The following is a 23,444-nucleotide window of genomic DNA, read 5'->3' as shown; positions in this document are numbered from 1 at the left end:
TCTATATCATTTTATATGAAAAAAAAAAGAAAACATTAAACACAACTTTACAAAGATTAAAAACACAATTAAACTGTTTTTGTTATTGATTTTTTTATCAGAAGGTCAATGTTTATAGCTTCCTCGTACACCGATCTCTCTAACCAGCAACATGCAATTATGTAAAGAGGATTCAAGCAGGGAAATAATATGTCAGACAGGATTAAGATGGATGGAAAAAATATTGTTTGAAACGGCTCACGTAAATATATTAGTATATATATATATATATATATATATATATATATATATATATATATATATATATATATATATATATATATATATATATATATATATATATATATATTCGTCAAATACTACTCACTCACTGATGTAGCTGTATCTGGAAAATGTCATGTCAAAGAAGGTTAAAAATCAGTAATATAAAAAAATATTTATGTGACAAAGTATTAATGCCAGTTTTTATCAAATGGCAACATAGAAAATAACATTCAGATGCAAAGTACTCATTATATTAGCTTAACTTGAACGTGTAAATCTATGTACGTAACTCGATTTTTCCCCACGTCGGAATATTATTCACACTTATTAATACACTGCAGAGGAAAATTCTTCCTACATCAGAATGATTTATAACCCCACATGAGAATGTCTATATTTCAAATAAGATAATAAAGAGTCTCCCTTCAATACACTTACTACAACTTATAATAATAAAATACACTCGTGGTCAAAAATAACGCACCACCCCGATTTCTGAAAATATTTTTTTGTTTAAAAAATTCAATTTAATATTGATATTGTTTAACTTCTTTTCAATCATTTTGACGCAATAATAAGAAATGTGTAGTGGTTTTGAGTGATTTTTAATGAGTAAAAAAATAAAAGTGAAAACATTGCAATAAAACCAAATTTTCTTAAAAATAAAACTTGCATTCTAAACAAAATGTTTCTTTTTTAAAATGCTAGTAGCGTGTATTTCTGCCTCTGAATGTAATTGTTGCTAACATTCTCCTGAGCATGCTTTCAATTAGATGTTATATCACTTCTTGAGGTATGTTCTTCCATTCCTCTAATGCCGCTTGCTCAAGTTCATTTAAATTTTGAGGAGTTGGATTTCGACGATAAATGCGGCGTTTTAACATATCCCAGACATGCTCGATATGATTCATATCTGGACTTCTTGGTGGCCAGTCCAGGGTATGAAATTCCTACTTCAGAACATCTGCCGCAACGTGTGGTGTAGCATTATCATGCATTAAACATAAATCATCCCCAATAGCCCAAACGGAACGAAGTGATTTTCAAGAATGTCAGTTATGTATCTTGCTGCGTTAAAGGCGAGTCTAGGAAGAGACACTAATTCTGTGCGGACATCAAAACAAATTCCCCCCCAAAACATGATAGACCCTCCTTGGAACGGCTCCCTGGGAATCATACAAGACTGCGCAAATCTTTTCCATCGCCTTCTTCGAATTTGATTACGTCCATCTGGACCTCTTGACTCATTAGTTAATAAAACTTGGTACCAATTTTCTAAATTTCAATCTAAATGTTGCCTTGCAAATCTTAGTCTAGCAACACGATGCTGCCTGGTTAGCAAAGGTGCCTGGATAGCTCTTCTGTTGAGTAGACCAGCACTCTGAAGTGCTCTGAACTGAAGGTGTCGTCTTATTGATCTGTCAGAGATATTTACATTTCGGACTTCTCGTAAAAGGCTGTTGAGCTCGACACTTGTAATTAAACGATTTCTTAATGAATTTAATTATAAAAAACAGTCATCTCGAGGAGTTAAAATTGAAGGACGTCCTCTGTCCATGCATCCTAGAATGTCAATCGATCTCTCGAAATCTTTGCATCAATCTGCCAATGGTTGTGTGGTGTACGCTAAACAGATATGCCACTTCACGATAACTTTGTTCCTGTCCAACTAACTCGGCTATTCTTTCAGCTTCGACTTCACTTAACTACCTAACTCTATTCATTTTTTTTCCAACTATTCTCGACTTTAACACACCTTGATTGACTTAAATTACTGCTGTCCACAAGTTGGTACAACAAAAGAATGAAAGAAACATTAAAATATGCATAAAATTAAAATTTCAAAAAACCACAAAAACAGATATTTGCTGATAAAATAATTTTTTGTGATAGAAAAAAACCCGAAAGATTAACATTTTAGGTTTTGATGTTGAATTAAAGGGTGGTGCGTTATTTATGGCCACGAGTTTACTTTCATAAACTCGTACGATTATCCTTGGCTTCACCAGGGTAATATGTAATGGATTCAATTTTTATGAATTTCAAGTATTTGTATTATGATGTAAAGAAAGTTAAATTTTCATACTAAATTATGAATGACTGCTAATTTTGTTGTATCACCATCAAAGGCAAGTATGTCGAATAATGCAGGAAAAAGATTTTTTTACACTACAAACTCATCAGCCAATCTGTAAAAAATAAGGGTTGTAACTATATTTTTGCATATCTATGTCAAGGTAAATTGTAGTAGTAAACTGAAGATCAGTTGCACAGAATTCTGATATGCTGTCATGCATTAAGAAGACGTCCCACCTTATGATATGGAAAATTGTCTCAATGACCTAAAATATAAATTCAAAAAGAAAAGATAAATTTTTGGTCTAGTGTGCTAGGAATTTCACGTCCTTATATCGGTAATGCGAGGGATGAGGCGTTGGATACACATATTTATAGAGGGAGATGATGTCTTCCAAAATTGGTTAAATTCATTAAACATCATACCAATAACAAATTGATATTTTGGCCGGATCTAGCCTCTTGTAACCACGTTGAAATAACCAAAAATTGGTTAGAGGCTCAAGACATCATTTGTATCGAAAAATGGTAATCCGCCAAATGTTCCTTCTTCAATAGGGCGAATTTATTGAAGAGTTTTGGGAGATATTGAGTAGAAAAGTGTGTGCTAAGGGTTGGGAAGCTGAAAATGAGCTTCGACGTAGAATATTTAAAAAAATTCACGAAATTGATTTAAGATGCAACGCGCAATTGAATAAAATGGTCCTTTAAGTATAATTTAAATTGTGTTTCTTGTTAACTAAATGTTAAGAAAAGAGTACCGAATAAATTAATTGTTAACATTATTTCGTTGTTTCAAAATTGCACTTTTTTCCAAAAACTTTTTTACATAGGCATTATTTAGATTTACATACATGTTTTTGAAATGGTTTCATAACAAAAAAACTCTCGTACTTTAGTGGACCCACACCACAAGCAACAATTCCTAACAAAGTTCAGAATTAGCATTATTACTCAATAAAGAAGACTATTTGAATTTTATATTCAAAGAATCTAATATCTTATATTTCAGACACGACAACAAATAAACATATAATTTGTAGTAGGTTTTTAAATTTGACACTTGACGTACAGCACACCGAAATTTGTACCGATTGATTCTGGAGTACTAAGTTCATGGGTTTCGTGCTTAAAAAATTGGAAAGCAATACAATTAATTCTATATCTAAAACATCCTCTAATCTATTCTTAAAATAAGGTAACTGCTTCAGCAAGGAAAAGGCATTCGAATCGGCTGGATCCCAGGACACTTTCATATTAAAGGTAATGACAAAGTAGACGACCTCGCAAATTTAGACAGAACCATCTTTCCTGCCGGATTCCATTCCGATGTGGTGCACACACCATTAAAAAGTGGCATTCAACATTTAGAACACTTAACGTATCAAAAGAAAATTTAGCAGTTATCCGAGAAGAAACCTCTGGATACGTTATAGATAGATATAGTTATGGATAGATAGGATACGTTCCAAGCATTGGTCTTCTTGCATAAAGTTAACATTTATTTATGTCCCTGCAATGAAAAACAACACCTATCCTACATTTTTGATAACAATCTCTTAAATAAACTTATCCACAGTTCTCTGAAGACTACGAATAGAGCTTTTGATAAATTCTAAGAGCAAGTACATGGTATTTAAATTTCCAAGCAGTGAAAACATAAAACTCATGTCAAAATTCTCAATTCTCAAGTCAAAAATTTTATTAGAACTGATTCTGATTGTGATAATTATGAAATCAACGCACTAACTATTAATAAACCCCGGAAAAATAAGTTTTTTAATAGGTTACAACGCTTAGCTGTTTAAAATGTATAATTATTTATCAGTTTTTGTGCTGTGACACATCTTGATCCAAATGAAACTAAAAATGAGACATTGCTTGTACATATAAAATATCATTTAACTTATAAGAAACCATAAGAACTCACCAGGTAATCCAGGGAAAATCATTATTAATACTAATTGAACGGTTCAATCACATTTTTTCTTTGTATATATTTACACTTGAAACCGATCAACACAAAAAATCACTTCCGATACAACCGTGAACGTAACTAACCCGAAACAACTCTCTCAAATACAAAAAGCTAAATATAGAAAACGTTGTAGAAGTGGATGTAGAAAATATTTGAGATGCAACACAGTGCAATACCCTCGTGCTACAAACTGCAACGCGCGTACTAACTGTCAAGTCAAGTGAGTTGTTACTGTGTTTTGAAACCGATGCCGGTGAATCGTAACCGAAGGTGTGTCCCCCTACCTGCTCCGAAATAAGTGATAACCCACATAATCATAATGTTTATCTCTTAATCACTGTAATTGTATGATCCGTTTTGGTGATATATTATACTTGGTTTGTTGTTGTTTGATAATTTATTTTCGATTTATTTATATCGTACGGAGGGGATTTGTTGTAGTTCTACGTATTCCTAAATAGTGAAAGTTTCCTCTCTGCGTCAGGTGATACCTTTTTCATGTGTATCAACAAACTACGACACCTGTTAATGTTATCTAGTTAATATTAAAACGCTTTTTAGGATAAACACGTTTATAATAATTTTGTTGATAAACATTTTTTTTTGTTTTCGAAGAAATACTCGTCGAAAAATACTTTTTACACTCCATAATGCAGATGCAAGGTTTTCCAGATATATTATTCTTGGAATCGTTTTCGTGAAGATTATATTTCAGTGGATTTACATTTATCTTTGATAAATATACAAGGTTAACGAATATTTCGTAAAATGAAAGGATGTACTTGAAAAAAAGAATACCGAAAGTGCCGATTTTTTTTTCGCTTGGGGAACACGCTCGCGTTTTTCAAGCCGAGGTATTCGCCTGATACTCAGCCGACGCTACATAAACACAGTAATTTCGATCTGCTCAGTTAGCAAAACTGCCATACAAGCCATAACAGCCGAAAAGGTGTGCTCTAGGCTAGTGTGCAAGAAAGTCCTCAAACTCTGGTAAGTGATGGCTACAAGATCCAGCTCGTTTGGGTGTACACCCGATCACTCGGTCAACAAAGGCAACGGCGACGCTGACTCATTCGTCAGACTGGGATCGGCAAGCTTACCGACGGGCTCAGAGCCCATCCTTTGTGTAGCTAAAATTGTTACTATCGCGTTAGATAAGCAAATCCACACATAGATAGACATTGCGAGTCTCGCACCAAACAACTGCTACAACTAAAGAGGCGCGAGATGCGACAGCGTCTTCCAAGACTCCATATCCACATCATGGGATCACGGACGATCTGGAGTGTCGTTGGTGAACGGAGGAGGATGAAACCGCAGACCACGTCATTTGTAAGTGCCTAGCACTTACACGAGCGCGGTTTATGAGCTTGGGCAATCCTCACAGCTTGCCTAATGGCAACAAAGGGTCAAGCCAAAACGCCTGTTCGGCTTCTCAAACGACATCGACCTTTGGTAATATCAACTGGGACACGACGGGCCTATCTTAACGCTTATGTGCTCAACGGCCCCCTGGCTGCCCACAATCTAACTATGAACTATGAGGGGTAACTGATCCTTATAAAAGTTTATTGACCTCACCTACCACTATCAGTTAGCCATCAACTGTTAATTGATACAAATCTCCGTTGGCAAAAACAAGAATTCTACCTGAAAATAGACACAACAGCAAGTAATAGAGTTTACCGTCGTTACCAAGAGACTGGTTACTTTCATCGAAGACGCGGTTCCGAAAGAAAAAGGTGGACATCCGAGAGAGATGATCGATGTATTATCAGTACATCTCTGAGAAATCGGGCCGTCATTTGTGATCAAGTTCAACAAGAGTTCGGAGAAACGCGAGGAGTGATTGTGAGTAAGAAGACTCAAGGCAGCTAACCTTGAGCAAAAAATCAAGCAACGGGCCTCAAATTAATCGAAGTCGACCGAGCAGCCCAGAGAATACGTTAATTGGAATGACGAGTAATAGGGCTCCGTTTTCTTCTCATATAAAAGCAGAGTGTGCCTGCATGGTAGTGATAGGAGTTTTGCATAAAAGAAAACGTGGTGTTTGGAAGAGGTTCCTGGATGGTTTGGGGTGGTATTTCAATGGAAGCAAAGACCAAGTTGTTTTTTATTGGAACTGTCGGGGGATTTACGTCAAACCCACACATAGTTTCATTGGCGAAGACTTCATATCAATGTAGGACAATGCCATTCCACATACTGCAGGTTCCGTACGGCAGTATTTGTAGGATGTCGAAATTACCGCTACGGATTGGCTAGCGCATAGCTCGGATTTAATTCCTATTGATTATTTACTAGATGAACTACAGAGTACAAAGTTTATTAACCAACTACGAAATCGGACCTCAAAGCGGAGCTCAGTGAAGAATAGGGATAGTATCGAATAAGATCGATTAAGGAAACTTATTCGATTCATATAAAAGCGATTGGGAGTTGTTGCTAGCCACTGTTATTAGGGCCAATTAATATTGATAGGTTACTTTCAGATAAATCATTATTTTGACAAATTTCAGCTTGTACTTTTTTCTATCCGTTTAATATTTTTTCTTTATCAAAAAATAACTCAATAACAACATACACTACTCATTATAAAGCTGAAACTAATGGTTTTAAGAAGCTAAAGTTAGAAAAAGAATGGAAGCTACAGATATTTAGCTAAGGACTTTTAACCGCGAGCGTGCGACTTCAGTCGATTTTTTTGCTCACTAGTGTATAACGTATATTGAAATCATATCGATGATTTAATATAGACAAAAAATCAAATCACTGTGGATATAATGCGAAAGAATTTCTGTCAAAAACAACAAGTAGTTTAACAACATAATTTAAAGTATAATTATTGTAAATATTGTTAATTACGTCAAAGTTTGTTACAAACATTGCGTGATTAATTATAGTACAAATATAAAATCATAATTAATACATAGGAAATGAAGTTTTCCGTTACTGTAGGTCCTTAAACTTAGAAAGATGTCTGAACATACACCGAATCAGGCAACTCGTATCTCAAGTTGAGGTGTTTCTAAAGTATATGGATGATGAGGTAATTTTCTACCCATGATTATGAGATTCTTTCGAAATACGCCTCGACGTGGCTTTCTCAAGATCAGAAACAATGTCGAAATATAAAGACTGAAGTTAAGTCGAAACGTCAATTTATTTCTCTTTTAAAAATTATTTAAAAAAAAAACTAATTTTGAAACAGAAGAGACCCAAAATCAAGAACGTCTAGAAACATAAACATTTTTCTTTTAATACATTTCATATTTTCGGAAAGATCCTGGAGTGTGAATGATGTGTCTCCCCCATAGCACTCCTGTCATCTCCGTTCGTCGAAACTTGTGTCGAACGTTTCTAAGAGACAACACGCGAGAATCTGAACCGAACATTGAATTTTCAAATACTTATCAATAGCAGTCTCCCCACTTTTTGCATATTTTTTACGTCAAAAAAGCGCCTTCGGGTAATTATTTCTGTTCTACACATAGTAGACAGTCAAATTTACTATAAACATAAACTAAACGTTTATAATTCCACTAATATGATGTTCAGACCTGAGTTACAGATTGTTTTGTTAGAGATAAGATGAAAATAAGTTGGAAATATGTAACGGATTGAGCGAAATAAATTTGTAACTGCTGCATTGCTGTTTTCAGTAATATCGAATCGACGAGTAATATTGATTTAAAGTTCATGGAATCAGGTCATTCCCATCTTGAAGCTGATTCCATTCATGCATATTAGAAAGAGCGTTATAAGAAAGTCTACTTTAAACCTTTATAGACTCTTTCAATTTAAGTGATTAAAATTTCAGAAGGTTACGCTAAACAGTTTACCTTACTGAAATCTTAAGGACTATATTCTACGCTACTTGGTAGTTCAGAAATAGTGACACATTCCTCGGGACTTAAAAGCGGGCGCTGTTGCAAGAAGTCATAAATAAAGACCTTACCGACACGTGAATTTAAAGGGTATGCTGCTACTGGACAACAACCTGCACAACTGAAACGATAGCAGATACAAAACAACTTCTCCGAACAACAGAAATAAAAACCCTTAGATAAATATCCGAAGTAATCCTCTAGAACAGAAAACGCAGTTCCGACATTAGAAAGTCTAGCGACTAGATTACAAATGTAATCGGATGGGTACGGAGGAGAAGAAGTGGAGAGGAAAGCACACGTCCACAGAATGGGCGAGGATCGTCTTGTGAAAAGAGCATTTGAAGAGAAGCCAACCATCAGAAAATCAGCAGGCAGACCTCCAAAGAGATAAGCCGAATCGTGGATTACGATAACCCAAGATCGTCGTTAAAAAAGTGGAAAAATAAGTTAAATCAAGTGTAGAAGTATATTAGAACCTAAGGTATTCTAGTGCGCGAATTTTAGTTATCCAAGTGTTGTATTAATTTAGGTAAGATAGAAATTACTCATCGATATGATAGATTGTAATATTAATAAATGAGCAGTAAGGGCATTTTTAATAAGAAAAATTAAAACAACTTTTTTATGTAAAATTATCCTCTTACAGTTTATTGAGGTTGGTTTGTTTAGAACTTAAACACCGACCTACCCTTTCTATACACATACACACACAATACTATCTGGTATCTGGTGGTGAGGCCTTCAACACATCCAGATGGGACCGCATTATAGAGGCTCTTCGAATGATGGGCGTGCCAGGATACCTGCAGAGGATGGTAGCTTGCTGCTTAACCGACAGTATCCTCATGTACGATACAGAAAGAGGCCCTAAGTAGTAAAATATCACTGGAGGGTACTCTAAGGCTTAGTGCTAAGGCCTCTCTTATGGAACATCATGTTCAATGGTTTTGCCGAGTGAGGCGAGCGTTGTAGCATTCGCGGACGGCGGGGCCGTTGTAATAGTTGCGAAGCACCTGGAGGAGATCAATTTTACTTTGGATACGTCCTTGAGAAGATCTGTAGCTGAATGAACTCAGTTGGTCTGATACTAGCAGAGCACAAAACAGAGGCGGTGCTAATTATAAGCAAGAAACACGCGGAGACAATACATACGTTACTTGGGAGTGATGATCGATGCCAGACTGAACTTCAAGCAGCAAGCAATGCTCGTAGGAGTAAAGGCTTCTGGCGTAAGGAACATATTATCTCAAACTATGCCGAACGTAGGAGATCCAAAACAGAGAATGGGAGCTTTGTTGTTGTCAGTGGTCATATAGGTGATCAAATTCAATCTGAGCCGACGTATTGCAGTGGCAGGAATAACAACGGAAAGTAGCAACGATTTATCGGCTGAGTGCCTTAGAAGTTACCAGCGCTTTGCACACAAAGATCCGGGACGTAGTATTTGTCACTGCAGGAGTGCTCCCATTTAGAGTGTTAGCATAAAAAAGAAGATCTCTTTATCGGTAGAAAGGATCGATCACACAAAGCTCACGAGAAATGAGCGGAAAAATATCATAGATCGATGGCAAATGTTGTGGGACGCCTCGACCAAGGGAAGATGGACTTATCTTATTATTCCGCGATTAGATATCTGGCTTAATCGGTCACACGGAGAGGTTAATTATGATCTGTCCCAAATGCTGTCCGGACATGGATGCTTTGGGGAATACCTTTACAGGTTGAAACATGAAGATTCCCCAGATTGCCCAACATGTGCAGGAGTCAGTGAAAGTGCGTATTCTTCACATACTCTCGTTTCGGCATGCTTCGTCGTACCTGGGAACCATCACTTGTAGGAGGGTTCACGCTTGGAAATAGAAGAGAAGCTATGCTCTCATCAAAAACTTCATGGAACACATTCGCAGCTGAGATATTGACCTAACTTCACAATGAAGAGAAAAAAAGAAGAAATAAAATCGGTATAATGGAAGTAATTGAAGGTAGAGCTGTACAGCTAGATCCTCCCTGCGAAGTATTGCCTAACTGTGGTCCCGCAGGGGAAAAAAGAGCCAAAGGTAGAGGAGGTTTTTAGTCGGTGTGGGAAAGGCTACAGAGTCCGACATACCAGGCAGAACAACAAGTCCTGACGAAACGTAAAAGTATTTTCTTACCTCTCAAAAAAAACACACACGCGCCTGAAAAAGCCCGTCCTGCTAAGAATCCACTCCTGGATGAATCCCCGGATGGATGCGAAGTAGGACATTCCATCACCCTCTGTCATTCTGACAGGTACTCATCGCAATTCGCGTCGTGTTTCGCGCGTCGACTCCCCTAAGTTCTATGGGAGATTCGGGTGGTCTTCTCTTTTTGTTAAGGGTTAGCCTGGAGGCTATAAACCCTTAAGTTGATTATTAAAGATAGAGAGAGCAAGATATAGGAGCTTGATTAAGTGTACCCGAACTGCTCTCCTCTATTCTGATTGGATCGCCATGACTCCGAAGTTTCGGATGGTGGACACGGCAAAGGAGAAGAATAATGAGTTTTGATTTTATTGGCGAGTAGAGGGAGATAGAGTGTAGTAAGCCGATGCTATTTCTCTTTCTTCCGATAGTACAATTTCACTTAGATGTCGCTCTCTCTCTATCTATAATATTAACTCTATGTGTATAACTTAGCCCTTGTTTATGAAGTACGGGGGGTACTCGCTTGTGGGTACACTTTCTACATCATACTAATGCCCTTTATATAAAAAATAATATTTTCTGTACTTTAAAGTTTTAAGATTTATTGAAAAAAATCACTTTTGGATTTGGCATACCGGTATAATATTTCTTTTATTCTCATATTTATTATGTTTACATATAAAATAGAAGTTTTATAATCGTACGTCACGCATGGGTTATGGAGGGACTAGCGTGTGCCAAGTTTTAAGTCTACAAACCCCTCGTCGAATGCCAACTAATAAATAATAATCTTTTATTTATAATTCATGCGATTACAACTAAATTTTGGTCGTCAATAACGACGGACGGGCCCCATGAGGATATCCATATCTCAAGATCTATTTACAGTACACCTGGTAGCATGGTTTTAATAAACCAGCTTCGAATTAAACCTTGAAATTAATTACAGAAATGTAGATCCGATTCTAATATTATAATTCTATCAAATGTAATAATAGTAGTATGTATTTGATGTATATGCAACAATCAATACATTCGGATATTACTTGTTGCATATAGTCCAGTTAGGTTAATAACTGCATGTATTTATCAAATGGAGTATCAAATAAGGTCTGTCAAAACAATGCTTGTCACATCTAGTTCGGGTAATTTTGCCCAATAAGATAATGCCTGTACGACGTTTATTTTTTCAGTTTTTATAATGACAAATTAATACATATAGTGAAAACCGAAATAATAGTTTTAATGAGCAGTAATAAATCTGAGAAGACAAGTTTATCGGTGTCATTGGTGTCATGCAGTGAAAGGGTTGGAATAAGGTAGTTTTGCAACTTGGAAAAACTAATCGTTTATTTAAACATGGAGTAATATAGGTAATTAGATTCGTGGATAAATATCTTCTACTGCTTTCGGCGTTCTTGGTTTACAAAAGTCTTCGTCGATAATATCTTAACACATACACTACCGGTTAAAAGTTTTTGCCCACCCTAATGGGGTGACCCTATAGTTTGTGTGATACACAACAAATAAAAACAATATGATCGATTTTGATATTTATATTTTAACAAACTTATCATATCTTTTAAAAATTTAATACTAATAAAAATAAAGTCTGTAATTTGAATAATTTAAATTTTTTATCCATTGATGTAACCCCCTTTTGCTTTTATTATTTTGGTGCAAAATTTTAGCATTTTCTGTAAAAACTTCGACAAATATTCGTTCTCTACTTGGTTCCATTCGTTTTTCAGGATATTCCAAAGATATGAAGGGGAAATAGGATACTGCTTTCTGACTTCCCCGTCCAATTTTTCCCACAACAACTTGAAGTCGGCCAAATCATTACTTTCAGTATATTCTTCCTTTCCAATTCTTTTAAATACTCTTTGCAAAGCTTCGAGAAATGCTTGAGATCATTGTCATGCTGGAAGATGAATTTTCTGCCGATCAGGCGCTGGCCAGGACGTACTACATTGTCCTTACATATTTTTATAACCTTCTTTCTCTAGTATCCCTTCAATTTTCCTCTACTCGCCAATTCATTCGAAATATATTAGACCTAAAAACCTCAAATTTTGACTCATGACTCCATAAAACTCTTTCCCACTCTACATGCGTTCAATTTTTATGTTATTTAGTCTACTGCAACTCTTTATTTCACTTTGACGTCTTCACTGTCACCCTTCCAAAAAGGTAAGCTCCTCTCAATCTCCCTTTCACTGCAGAACTACTCAAAGGCAGATCACTAAATTCATTGATCTGAGCTGCTATCTCTAGACCCGTGAGTCATCGTTTACGTTTACTGATCAATAAAATACGTTTATCTTCAGCGGTTGTGGTTTTTCGTGTTCGCTTTGAACGAGTTCAAGCACTAAAGCTTCTGGTGGATATTTTTTCACGTTGTAGTCTACGGTACGTCGAGGTATTATAAATTCGGAAGCAATGGTACGGTATTTTTTACCTAGACTATGAAGACGATTAATACACTAACCGATAGTTAATTGGTTTCACCCATTTTGAAATTTGAAAATTTGCGAGAACTCAAACAATTTGAATAGGAAATTCACAAAGAGATGTCTTGGTCTAAAAAGTATAAATCACAGCTAAGTTGGAATTTCTGGAACCGTTGGTGATATTCATACTGAACACACTGTTTACACTTCCACTACACTAACACTCACGATTACACTGTCCGACACGCGTTTTGATAACCAAGTTATCGTCTTCAGAGACTGGGGTAAACTGTTTATCTTCAGGTTCTGAAGACGATAAATTGGTTATCGAAACGCGCGTCATACAGTGTAGTTGTGTGTGGTGTTCAGTATATGAATCACAGCACGATATTCCGTCTCACAGGGCTAGGTGAGATAAAACTACAATTATTATCACCACAGAAATAATTCACAGTTAAATAATAATAAGTAAATGAGTCGCTGCTTGCAAGTTTTAATTAACCGACGAAATAGTCGTATAAAGTGAACAAGTCTTGTCTCTCTTGCCAGTCTTTTCCGAAATATTTAATTACTAATTTTTTGACATCAGTTAGCTCTGCTGATTTTACTGGAACGCTCATTGGAATAATCTGAGCATAAAAATGCCCGAGCATTTTGTCTTTTTTCGGTATACTAGTATTCTATCCCGATGATATGAACCTAGAAATTAAGAACGTTTCGACAGCAGTTACACCTGGTATTTTAAGAGATGTCACACTAAATTTTGAATTACAATAAGTTGATAATGTAGAATTAAAAAATGTTAGTCGTTAAGAGAGTGTTATATCATATATTTTACACTATCGGTGTTATCCGTTGCCCAGGAACACGAAGAAGAGAAAAAGTTGCTAACTAGCATATCATAATCAGCAGGCGTTGTTTGTATAGAGAGATAATAATCAGGAGAATCCTCAGTTTTCACTCATCAACTGTGTTCTATTTTGATCGTTCGGGAGATTTTTAATTCAAATTTTAATTAACTCATATTCTTTCTCGATATATTCCCATCTCAACATGTTATCTCACAATCAGTATTTAGCGACAAAGGCACAAGCTTCTTATTCAGTCCCTGGATATAATAAGCTACCAAAATTGCATTACGTCGCATCACTGGTTATCCGACACTGTTGAGGGATTTTCACAGTTCAAGCATGTTAATTCGATTCTGCAGTTTGTTTGGTATTTGCTCCGTTTTCTCCCGAAATGCGGAGAAGTAACGTTTCGATTTAATAAATTACAATTCTTGGCAGCACTAACTTTGTTGAGTATTAGTGGAAATTTAGTTTATGGTGACTATAAAAATTTTCTGTTCATTTTTTTTACGTTGTTTGTGATAGTTTCAACTATATACAAGTCTTGAATAAATATAGTTTTGTTTAGATACGACCATATTCTAATTTTGATTCTCCTTTTGTGGTTTTCGCTGCGAGATGTGTAATTATCATTATCAACAACTAAAATGCAAGACAGTTTTGATCAATATGTATGTTTTCATATTTATTCACGAAGTTACAAACAACATACGTTTGCTTTGCGAAATAAAAATGTGTTTCTACGAGGGTTCTTTAAAAAGTTTCTGGTCTCGATCTGTGTATAACTGCATTTATCAATAAAGTTGAAAAATATATTTGTGCATACGTTAAAAGATTTTTACTAAAATTTCAGTCATTTTGGACACTTAGTCTCTCTTTGACAATCGTAAAAGTGAGGATTTTTCTGAAATTGAGGATGGACCTGTCATAAATATTTCTATTTTAACACGTTGACTGCCACGGCAAGTTTCAGAATTCCGTTTAAAATGACACTTTGATTTGATTACATTATATTATTAAAAACTGAAATTCTAGTGCATAGTTATCATAAAAAGAATAAAAAATGAGTTTTTTTTAAATATAAGGTGTTACGAGTTATCTCGTAGTTGGCTCCTGTAACATAAATCTCTTCGCGGAAGCCAACAACGATTTAATTCGTATGTAGACACGATTCGACCTGTCCGCTTTTCTAAAGCTAATTCATATAGGTATACGCGTCCATATTCGTTAGAGATATATATACACAATGCTCACAAAATTTTTCAAAAAGTGTAACTTCTTCTAAAATAAAACTGATCAAGTCCAGAGAAGAATTTGTTGTCGCGTTGATTGGAGAAGAGATTCAACCAGTTTCAAAAAGAATGAAGTTGCAAGAGCTTCATTATTTAGAGAGTCTACTACCTACCGAAAAAAAAGCAGCGTCCGACAAGCAAAAAAATGTAGAGAAACGTGTTATTTCTGTTCATAATGTAAAGATTGCTTTAAGACGTTCCACAAACAATAAAATATTATTTTTATATTTATATTTTATATTCGTTTTTAATGAATTTTCTGTTCATGCGAGCCAGCATTGATTTTTTGTTGTTTTCCCAGAAGCCATATATCGATATTAGCACTTATATATTCCGAGTTTAATCGTAGCTGCACAAAAATGACTATTAAACACCGGACGAAATAACTTGTAGTCAACGTGTTAAAGGCAATACGTCTACGGTTTATGAAATGAATGTACGGAGACTCTGCGCCTCATTTAGGCATCATATGGCCGGGTGCAAGTTGAGACGCAGTCACACAGAAACTGCCTCACACTCGCACAGTTGTCCACAGTGTTTAAGGAACTTCATCGAATTCAGCTCAGCTAAGACGGAAATAATTATTAAAATGTTCTTTCGAGAGTTCCCTCGTCAGCGCAAATTCCCCGTGAGTTTGTCTTTTTTTCATAAATTCACTTATGGACCGCTTCGATCTTGACTTCTGGTACAGTAGAAGTATTGTTAAGAACTCGTCTACAGAATTCGACTCAGAGCTCAAATTTAAGTGAATCACGCCAGGAAAAATTTAAAGAGGAGAAAACAGTGAACTGGTAACGAATACTGTGTCTCAAAATGCGGAGGCAACTGCGCCATACAGTTTTCTCGAGATGCCTTCCCTTGCGCTGCACGTATACACTGCGTCTCACTTGCGCGGGCCTAATTCTAAAATTTTGGGCACCTAAATTCACATGGAGCCTTTTAGCTTGATTGAAGAAAATGCCAGAAAATGCAATAATCAGCGTCCAAATTATACTGAATGATTGTCGGATTTACATTAGAGACATAGAAGAGGCTTTCGGCATGTCAATCACTTTTGCTCACTTTATAGATGCGGTTTAAGCACGATGAGTCGATTGTAAACTGTAGGTGAAACCTAGTTCCATAACGTATATTTTTGAACCAAAGAACCTGCTTTTCCATCACACTACGGTCATCGCCATGGCTAAAATCCACGCATAGCTGTTCGAATTGATTGACTTAACCATTGTTTCCATTAAATCTGGCCTCCAGCGAAAGTTTCCTGTTTCCTAACCTCAAAAGGAGAATATAACGAGAAAAACAATTTTTCATTTGTCTGAAATCGCTTTCCATTTTTGAGGAAAAGAGATCTAATAAGATATAAAATGTAACGCATGTCAACGAATCAGCATAACATCGAGCAATTATCGTTTTCTTTTTTTTTAAATATAAAAACAAATGAGCATTTCCACAATTTTTTGTTTCATGGACCTTTTTATATAGTTTTCTTAATAAATAGTCTTGAAACTAATTTTCTATGAAGAGAGATCTACAAGCAATCAATTTGGAACACAATTAAAACATTGTGTCGATTACTTAATTAACAAAAAGCATTTTTTGCTTTATTAGATGCATATTAATCGAATATAAACCAATGTTTCGGCTCTGATTTTTGATTCTCGGATATAATTTCGTCTCCTCTGACATATCGAAATGAGCACGGATTGCGTTGCCAGTTAGAACCCCTCTTATTTCGTGGCATTGTACTAATTTATAATTTTCTGGCAAATACTAACATAACTATTAATCTTATTAGAAAAAACTTTCCTGTTCTAATTGCTTTATGATCGCTTTTGAAACTAGAACTTGAATTTTCAATTCGAACCATATATAATTGGAATCGAAATCTACAGGGTCTGCAGCGAACGTGTGGTCAAGAAGCTGTATTCGCAGAGAGGGAGATTGTCGACACTCCTTGTCACGGAGAATTATGGAGCGTTTACTGGAGCAGCTATACGTGATAAAATTTTGTATTAAGTTCGGAAAACTGGAAAAGAGACTCTCGATATAATAAAGGAGTCCAACGGTGATACTGCCATAGAAAGAACGGGAGTTTTTGTGTGGCACAAGCTGTTCCGAGAAAATAGGGAAAGTGGAAAGCGACGAGCGCTTTGGACCAATGGAAGACCAATGAAAATGTGTCACGAGTGAAAAATATATTGAGCTGTGATAGTAGGATGAGAATTAGAATGATTGCTGCTTAATTGAGCATTCCTCAACACAAGCTTTTAGTACTAAGTAGTAGGAAAGTGTTCGCCAATTTGATGTTGTCAAAGGAGCAAAGGCCAACTGAAAAGTGCTTTGCCAGGATCTCCCTGGCCTTACCAGATTTTTTTTTCTATTCCCGAGAATAAAAGCTATGCTCAAAGGAAAGCATCACGGCTCGTTAAAGGCAGTTAAGCAGCAGTGTATAGATGCAAAAGGATGAGAAATGTTTATAGTTTTTACTATTTTTATAAATAAAAATGAGTCCCACTACTTTCAAAAAAAATGTTTGTTATTCAAATCTAAACTCAACTATAATATACTCATTTCTATGTATTCTGTATATTTGAATAACAAAATAAAATATTTTTAAGAATAAACATGTCTATTAATTGAATACATGATAAAATCATGAATTATAAATTTAAACGCATTAATTATTCAGAGGTGAAAGTAAACACTACTTCGTGTTAAGTCAATGAGAAACTTTGAAGGTAACAACAAATACATAAATGATTCTGCAATGTCAAAAAATGTTTCAAGTAATGCGGAAATGATCCAATAATCCTAATTTTTTATAAAGAGTGTTTGCAACAATGAAAAAAAATTCGGCTAAAGAAATATGAGGCCGATTTAACAGAATTATGAATTATATCTACGGTATTTATATTGTTAGTTTCCGGCATATTTCACATAAAACTTCCAGATGGATTAGCCCAAACAACAAATTTTGTTTTTTACTGAACTTCCGTATGGTAATCGAGGATTTACTAAAAAAACTTTCGATACACACTATTACAATTTTTATAAGAAATGTTTAAATCGTTTCATTTTCAAAAGAATGTAAAAATAGAGAAAATCACATCAAAAATATTGTTTTCCAAAAATTACGCGCTACTTTTTATTCGTTGGTTTTCTACTGTGTACCTATACATGAAAATATTTTGTCCATTCTTATTTTCTACTTCCAAAATACGTAGAGTGGTCTCGAAGGAAGCTATTTTTCTGTATACTTTTCCCGATGTGATGGTACCTTACCCTTTCACTGAAATGGGCAAGACTAAGGTATTTTCACAAGGCTGAAACTTTTTCTATATGTTATTTAATATATTTAAATTAAAAAAATCAACTTATGGCAGTGTTAGCGCGGTTGCAACAAGCTCCACTGCTTTTTACATATTACAAATTTTTTTATTAAAAAAAAATGTATCTTCATAAATCTGGTTTTCGAGTATATTTTTAATTAGACAATTTTGAGTATCAAAAAAATTGCCAGATGATTTGCTCGGTTGCAAGTAAAATGGATCGAAAGTTGCAGTATTTTTATCACAAAAATCTATCGACCCTGTTCATCCTCCAGCTAAAGAATTTTTACCTGAATATAAGGTTGACATAAAGGTAATACATTCTTAGGTAAGGAAGTAGAACATTTTAAGACAAATTTCCGTTAGGTTTGTCAGTTGCAACGCTGTTTATTTCGGAGCAAGTTGACTTACGTAGTTTCGTCTTATTTACTAACGAAATACATAAAAAATTGCATTTTTATACTATTTTTGGATACTTGAGTGGTTTTAGAGTCAGTTGGGGAGTGTCCATAAATTACGTAACGCCTTGACAAACAGACAGACTTAGAACAACTTGTTACGGTAGTGTTACGGGTAGACAGAGGGGGTTTTCTTAAAATGTAACATTTTTTAAATTTTAATTGAGCGATCCTAAAAATTACCAAATTGGGACAATTCGGCGTAACGTTATTTGAAGCTATCATTGCATAGTGTTTTTGTCAACATTGTGCTATTTCATGAGATCATTAAAAATATTTTTCATAAAGTAAATATTATAAAATGTTGGAAAAATGAATCCTCCTAGTTTCATATTCAAGCGATCTTTTTGAATTTTTGAAATCGACTCTACGCCTACGTTTACTTTTGGGTGCGAGCGCGTTGCCGGTCTATATAACTCGTTTTTTTTTTCGAGAGGTTGTTACCTTATCCTAAACAGACAGGGTAGAGTACGATTTTTACGGTAGCGTACAGACAGGCCATGAAATTTTGAAATTTCAACGATACGTAATTTATGAACAGTCTTTTCGACTCAACTGTATATTTTTTTCATATCTTAGCTACATTATTATGATTAGTTGTGCGTAATAATTTTCTATAAGTAACAAAAGAGAAAAGACGACTTATTAGGAAACATGGACCATTTATCAACCTCGTCGTTGCATATTTTTATGGAATATGGTGTTGGAAATATACGAAGAGTAATCAACATATCAGATCTATATAATCAATTAGGACCATTACTATCATCAAGTTTACCAGCATTTCATGCACTGACGGGTTGCGATGTCAATCCTTTATTTTTCAGAAGAGCAAAAAAACCTTTCGAAATTCTTAAGGAATCCATAACATATCAAAAAGCATTAACAGATATTGGATGTGCTCATATCACCGGACGTAGTAATGAGATATTTAAAACAATCGAAAAATTCATTTGTCAAATTTATATGGTCAAAGCAGACAACGTCAATGAAGCCCGATACTTCAAATTCATCTCAACACACAATACAAATGATGAAAATGAACCTTTTATTGAAAAATATGTCGATTATGATGCATCAAATTTACCACCCTGTGAATAAGAATTAAAGCAGCAACTTTTACGGACTATACATCAAATACATGGCGCAATGCCCATCTGAAATGTCCTACAACATTGAAACCAGACGAAAAAAATATACTTATAATATACATCATCTATACAGGCTGTCCCACGACCAGTTCAAACTATCTGTATATGGTAAAATACTTGTAGTAAAATCATGAAAATTTCTATGTTTCAGTTTTCGGATTCGGTTCTACCGAAAGTCGACTGTAACTTTGTTATTTTATATGGAACACCCTGTATATTAATACATTTTTGAAATATACGTAATATTTTGCTATACTTTTGTCTAAAAACTTTTTTCGAAAAATGCATATTTTTTGAGTTATAAATTTTTTTGTAAAAAATTTGACCGTTGCAGACCCTTATAAATTATTTTTTTACGAGGATACCCTTAAAGATATGAAAATGGTTTCTATTCGGTTGCTTTAAGCAAGGTTAGACGTATTTGAATCTATGTTGGAAAATGTTCTATTTTATACAGGGTGTGTATAAAAAGCGTTCAAAATTTAACATAAATATAAAATTTCTGCAGTACGGTAAGATTTAGATATAGGAAAGTATACATGAATTTGCCTCATTTTTTACCTCTGAATGCATTAAAATAGAAAAACAGGCTGATTTCTCAACATATATTCAAATACGTCTGACTTTAGAATAGTAACCATTTTCATATCTTTAAGGGTATACTCGTAAAAAAATAATTTATAAGGGTCTGCAACGGTCAAATTTTTTAAAAAAAAATTAATAACTCAAAAAGTATGCATTTATCGAAAAAACGTTTTCAGACAAAAGTATACTAAAATTTTACGTAGGTTCCAAAAATTTATTAATATACAGGGTTGTCCATTTAAAATAACAAAGTTACAGTCGATTTTAGGTAGAACCGAAAGTCAGTCATCTTTGAAAATATTTTAGTTAAAATTATCGTATCCGAAAACCCAAACGTAGAAATTTTCATGATTCCACTATAAGTATTTTGCCATATATAGATAGTTTTAACTCGTCGTGGGACACCCTGTATATGACGTTTTGTTAAAATCCAATGAATTAGATTAATTAGGCAATACTACTTCGGGTGAGGAATTTTTAACATTAATGGAATTAAGTGTATGAACATTAATACGTAATTTCACGTATTTATGATAATTTGTTTTCCAGAGAGCGAAGAAAATGTTGAGGACGACGATGTAATTTCGAGGGACGAGATTATTTCTGATGAAGAGGGAGACGAATGATTATTGGAGAAAAGTATTGTAATTAAACAATTAAGCTTTTGTAATTGAAGAAAAATATATATGAAATTACCTGTATCATGATATTTAATATAAATGTCTAACTTTACAAGATATTTTCTTTAGGAATTAGATTTGGAAGATCGTTTTAGCAACTTTCGATCCATTTTACAGATACTTGCAACCGAGCAAATCATCTGGCAATTTTTTTATACTTAAAAATGTCTAATTAAAAATATACTCGAACGCCAGATTTGTGAAAATACATTTTTTTAAATAAAAAATTTGCAATATGCAAAAAGCAATGGATCTTGTTGCCACCGCGCTAACACTGCCATAAGTTGATTTTTTTTATTTTAAATATATTAAATAACATACAGAAAAAGGTTTTTGCTTTGTGAAACTACCTCAGTCGAAGTGGTGACCAGCTCTTGGACTATGGTATTCGAGGAGGCAGAAAACCAACCACCAGTTTAATATCGTTTCTAGATATATCGAGAAGTTTCTTAGACTGATATGATTATGAATCTTTTGGATTTTCGTAAACCTGGAGTATTCCTCTAGTAAGATCTATCTTATTCTTGACCCAATCGTTGTACATGTAACATCTCATGAAAACAAGTCGTTATCCCTTTTTTGGCAAGACTTTCTGATTGCTCATAATCTGGTATACCCTGGTAGCAACATTAGTGTTACTTTGTTCCTGTTAACCAGTGCTTTTAGAGTTTGTTTCCACGTCTTAATTAACACTCGATAGCTTTCAGGGTTTGAAAACCAATTGGCTATCGTAAGGAATGTAATTGTGTGTTCTAAAGAGATTTTTATTAAAATGGGACTAGTGTTGTTTTACCCGAGATCTTCATCATTTCAGTTTTAAATTGTGTTTAGGGCTGTTTTCATCCCGACAGAAATCATGCCTTTATGCTTGCCCTTTAATATCCCTACCAGATCACCGTCTAGAAACGATTTTGCCCCCTACCAGTGACCCCAGTAGCCAGTAGGAGTTAAATGACTCCACCTTGCGAACAGCCCTTTACTACAGTAATAATGGAGGTATCCCCTTTGTTAGTTAAAGAATAAACGATTATAGTATCATCTTAAATTGTATGCTTTCGATGTATAGAGCGAATTCCGAAGCGGTGCGATGAAATTTAAAAAGAAAATAATGTTCCACCTGCCTATTTATTCCATATTTTTGAGAATGTTTTCTTTAGTGAAATCGCTCTCGTATAATTTCGGTCACTGTGTACAAAAAAAAAATATAAATTTCTCTAATTGGTGAACGATATGAGAATTTGTTTATGTAATGATATGAGTAAGAATTAATTGTCCTTAAAAAATTCTTGAAAGTATTTTAATTCATATCGAATGGTAGTTGTTTATAGAGTTGCGACTGTTATTTCACCTACCGAACAATTCCGATAATTTAGATTTATTATCAATTAGAGAGGAAAAATAAATTGATTTATAGTCATTTCATATTCAATATTTATAAAATCATAGAATTAACAATATAAATAACATTCCTTATTTTAGAGGAGCAATTACACGGGCTTCCTCTTGTTTAATTCTGAAGTGTCTGTGTGAGATGTAGGATTTTAAGAGAGAATTGTGAAGGCAAGTACGTCTTCAATCTATATTCCAACCCTTTATCTCAAACTTTATAGAATACCTTTGCTACGTAGAGGATTGCTACTTAAGTTGTAATACGAGTGCTATTTGAGTTGTTTGCAGATCCTTGAAACATCCATCTTGTTCAAAAAATGGAGTTAAATCGCGTATATTTTCGTACGATGATTTTCCATGACTTTCGACGTAGATTAAACCAACGGCAGGGGGCCGATCAACTCGCTTCGACTTTTGGTGATGTATAGGTCATTCAAGACAAGCCAAGTCCAACAAAAGTTATTAACACATTAGACGAATCATTCTCCACCACGACAATGCGTGCTCCAACACATCAGCTCGAACAAAAACGTTTTTTAATAGTCAAAATATCGAATTGATGGGTCATCCGCCGTACAATCTTTGTTTGGCGCCCAATTATTTTTTCTTATTCCTCAAAAGTAAATAGCGAGGTCAACGTTTTTCTACACCTGAAGAGGAAGCGATTTATGCGTTCAACTGTTTTGAAGGTATCTCAATCGGAATGAAAAAATGCCGCGACAACTAATTCCAACACATACAAATGTGCATTGATCTTAATGGAGAATAATTTGAAAAACACTGAATCGATATCCAATGATTATTATATGTTTTTATTTGTCTATCTCAAAAATTGAGTACCAAACCTTGGTTTTATGGACGAGATTTTTTTCTTGTTGCTTTT

At 34.7% G+C, this 23,444-nt stretch overlaps 1 protein-coding gene across 6 annotated transcripts in view; it reads right to left on the bottom strand.

Moving 5' to 3' along the window:
• LOC130893376 (uncharacterized) overlaps positions 1-23,444 on the bottom strand; it is a 303,656-nt gene that overhangs the window by 73,081 nt on the left and 207,131 nt on the right. For 2 of the 6 annotated variants that reach the window (XR_009059196.1, XM_057799424.1), the window contains exon 1: positions 4,271-4,652. The exons of the other annotated variants lie outside the window; for them this stretch is intronic. Coding sequence is in view for 1 of the 2 variants with exons in the window: in XM_057799424.1 (XP_057655407.1) it covers positions 4,271-4,292 (22 nt within the window). In the remaining variant the exon portion in view is untranslated. Of the gene's footprint in view, positions 1-4,270; positions 4,653-23,444 lie in introns of those variants that run through there. 6 annotated transcript variants of the gene reach the window in all.

This window comes from Diorhabda carinulata, chromosome 4, assembly GCF_026250575.1.
Source record: "Diorhabda carinulata isolate Delta chromosome 4, icDioCari1.1, whole genome shotgun sequence".
Lineage (NCBI taxonomy): Eukaryota > Metazoa > Arthropoda > Insecta > Coleoptera > Chrysomelidae > Diorhabda > Diorhabda carinulata.
This window is presented reverse-complemented; position numbering and strand designations above follow the sequence as displayed.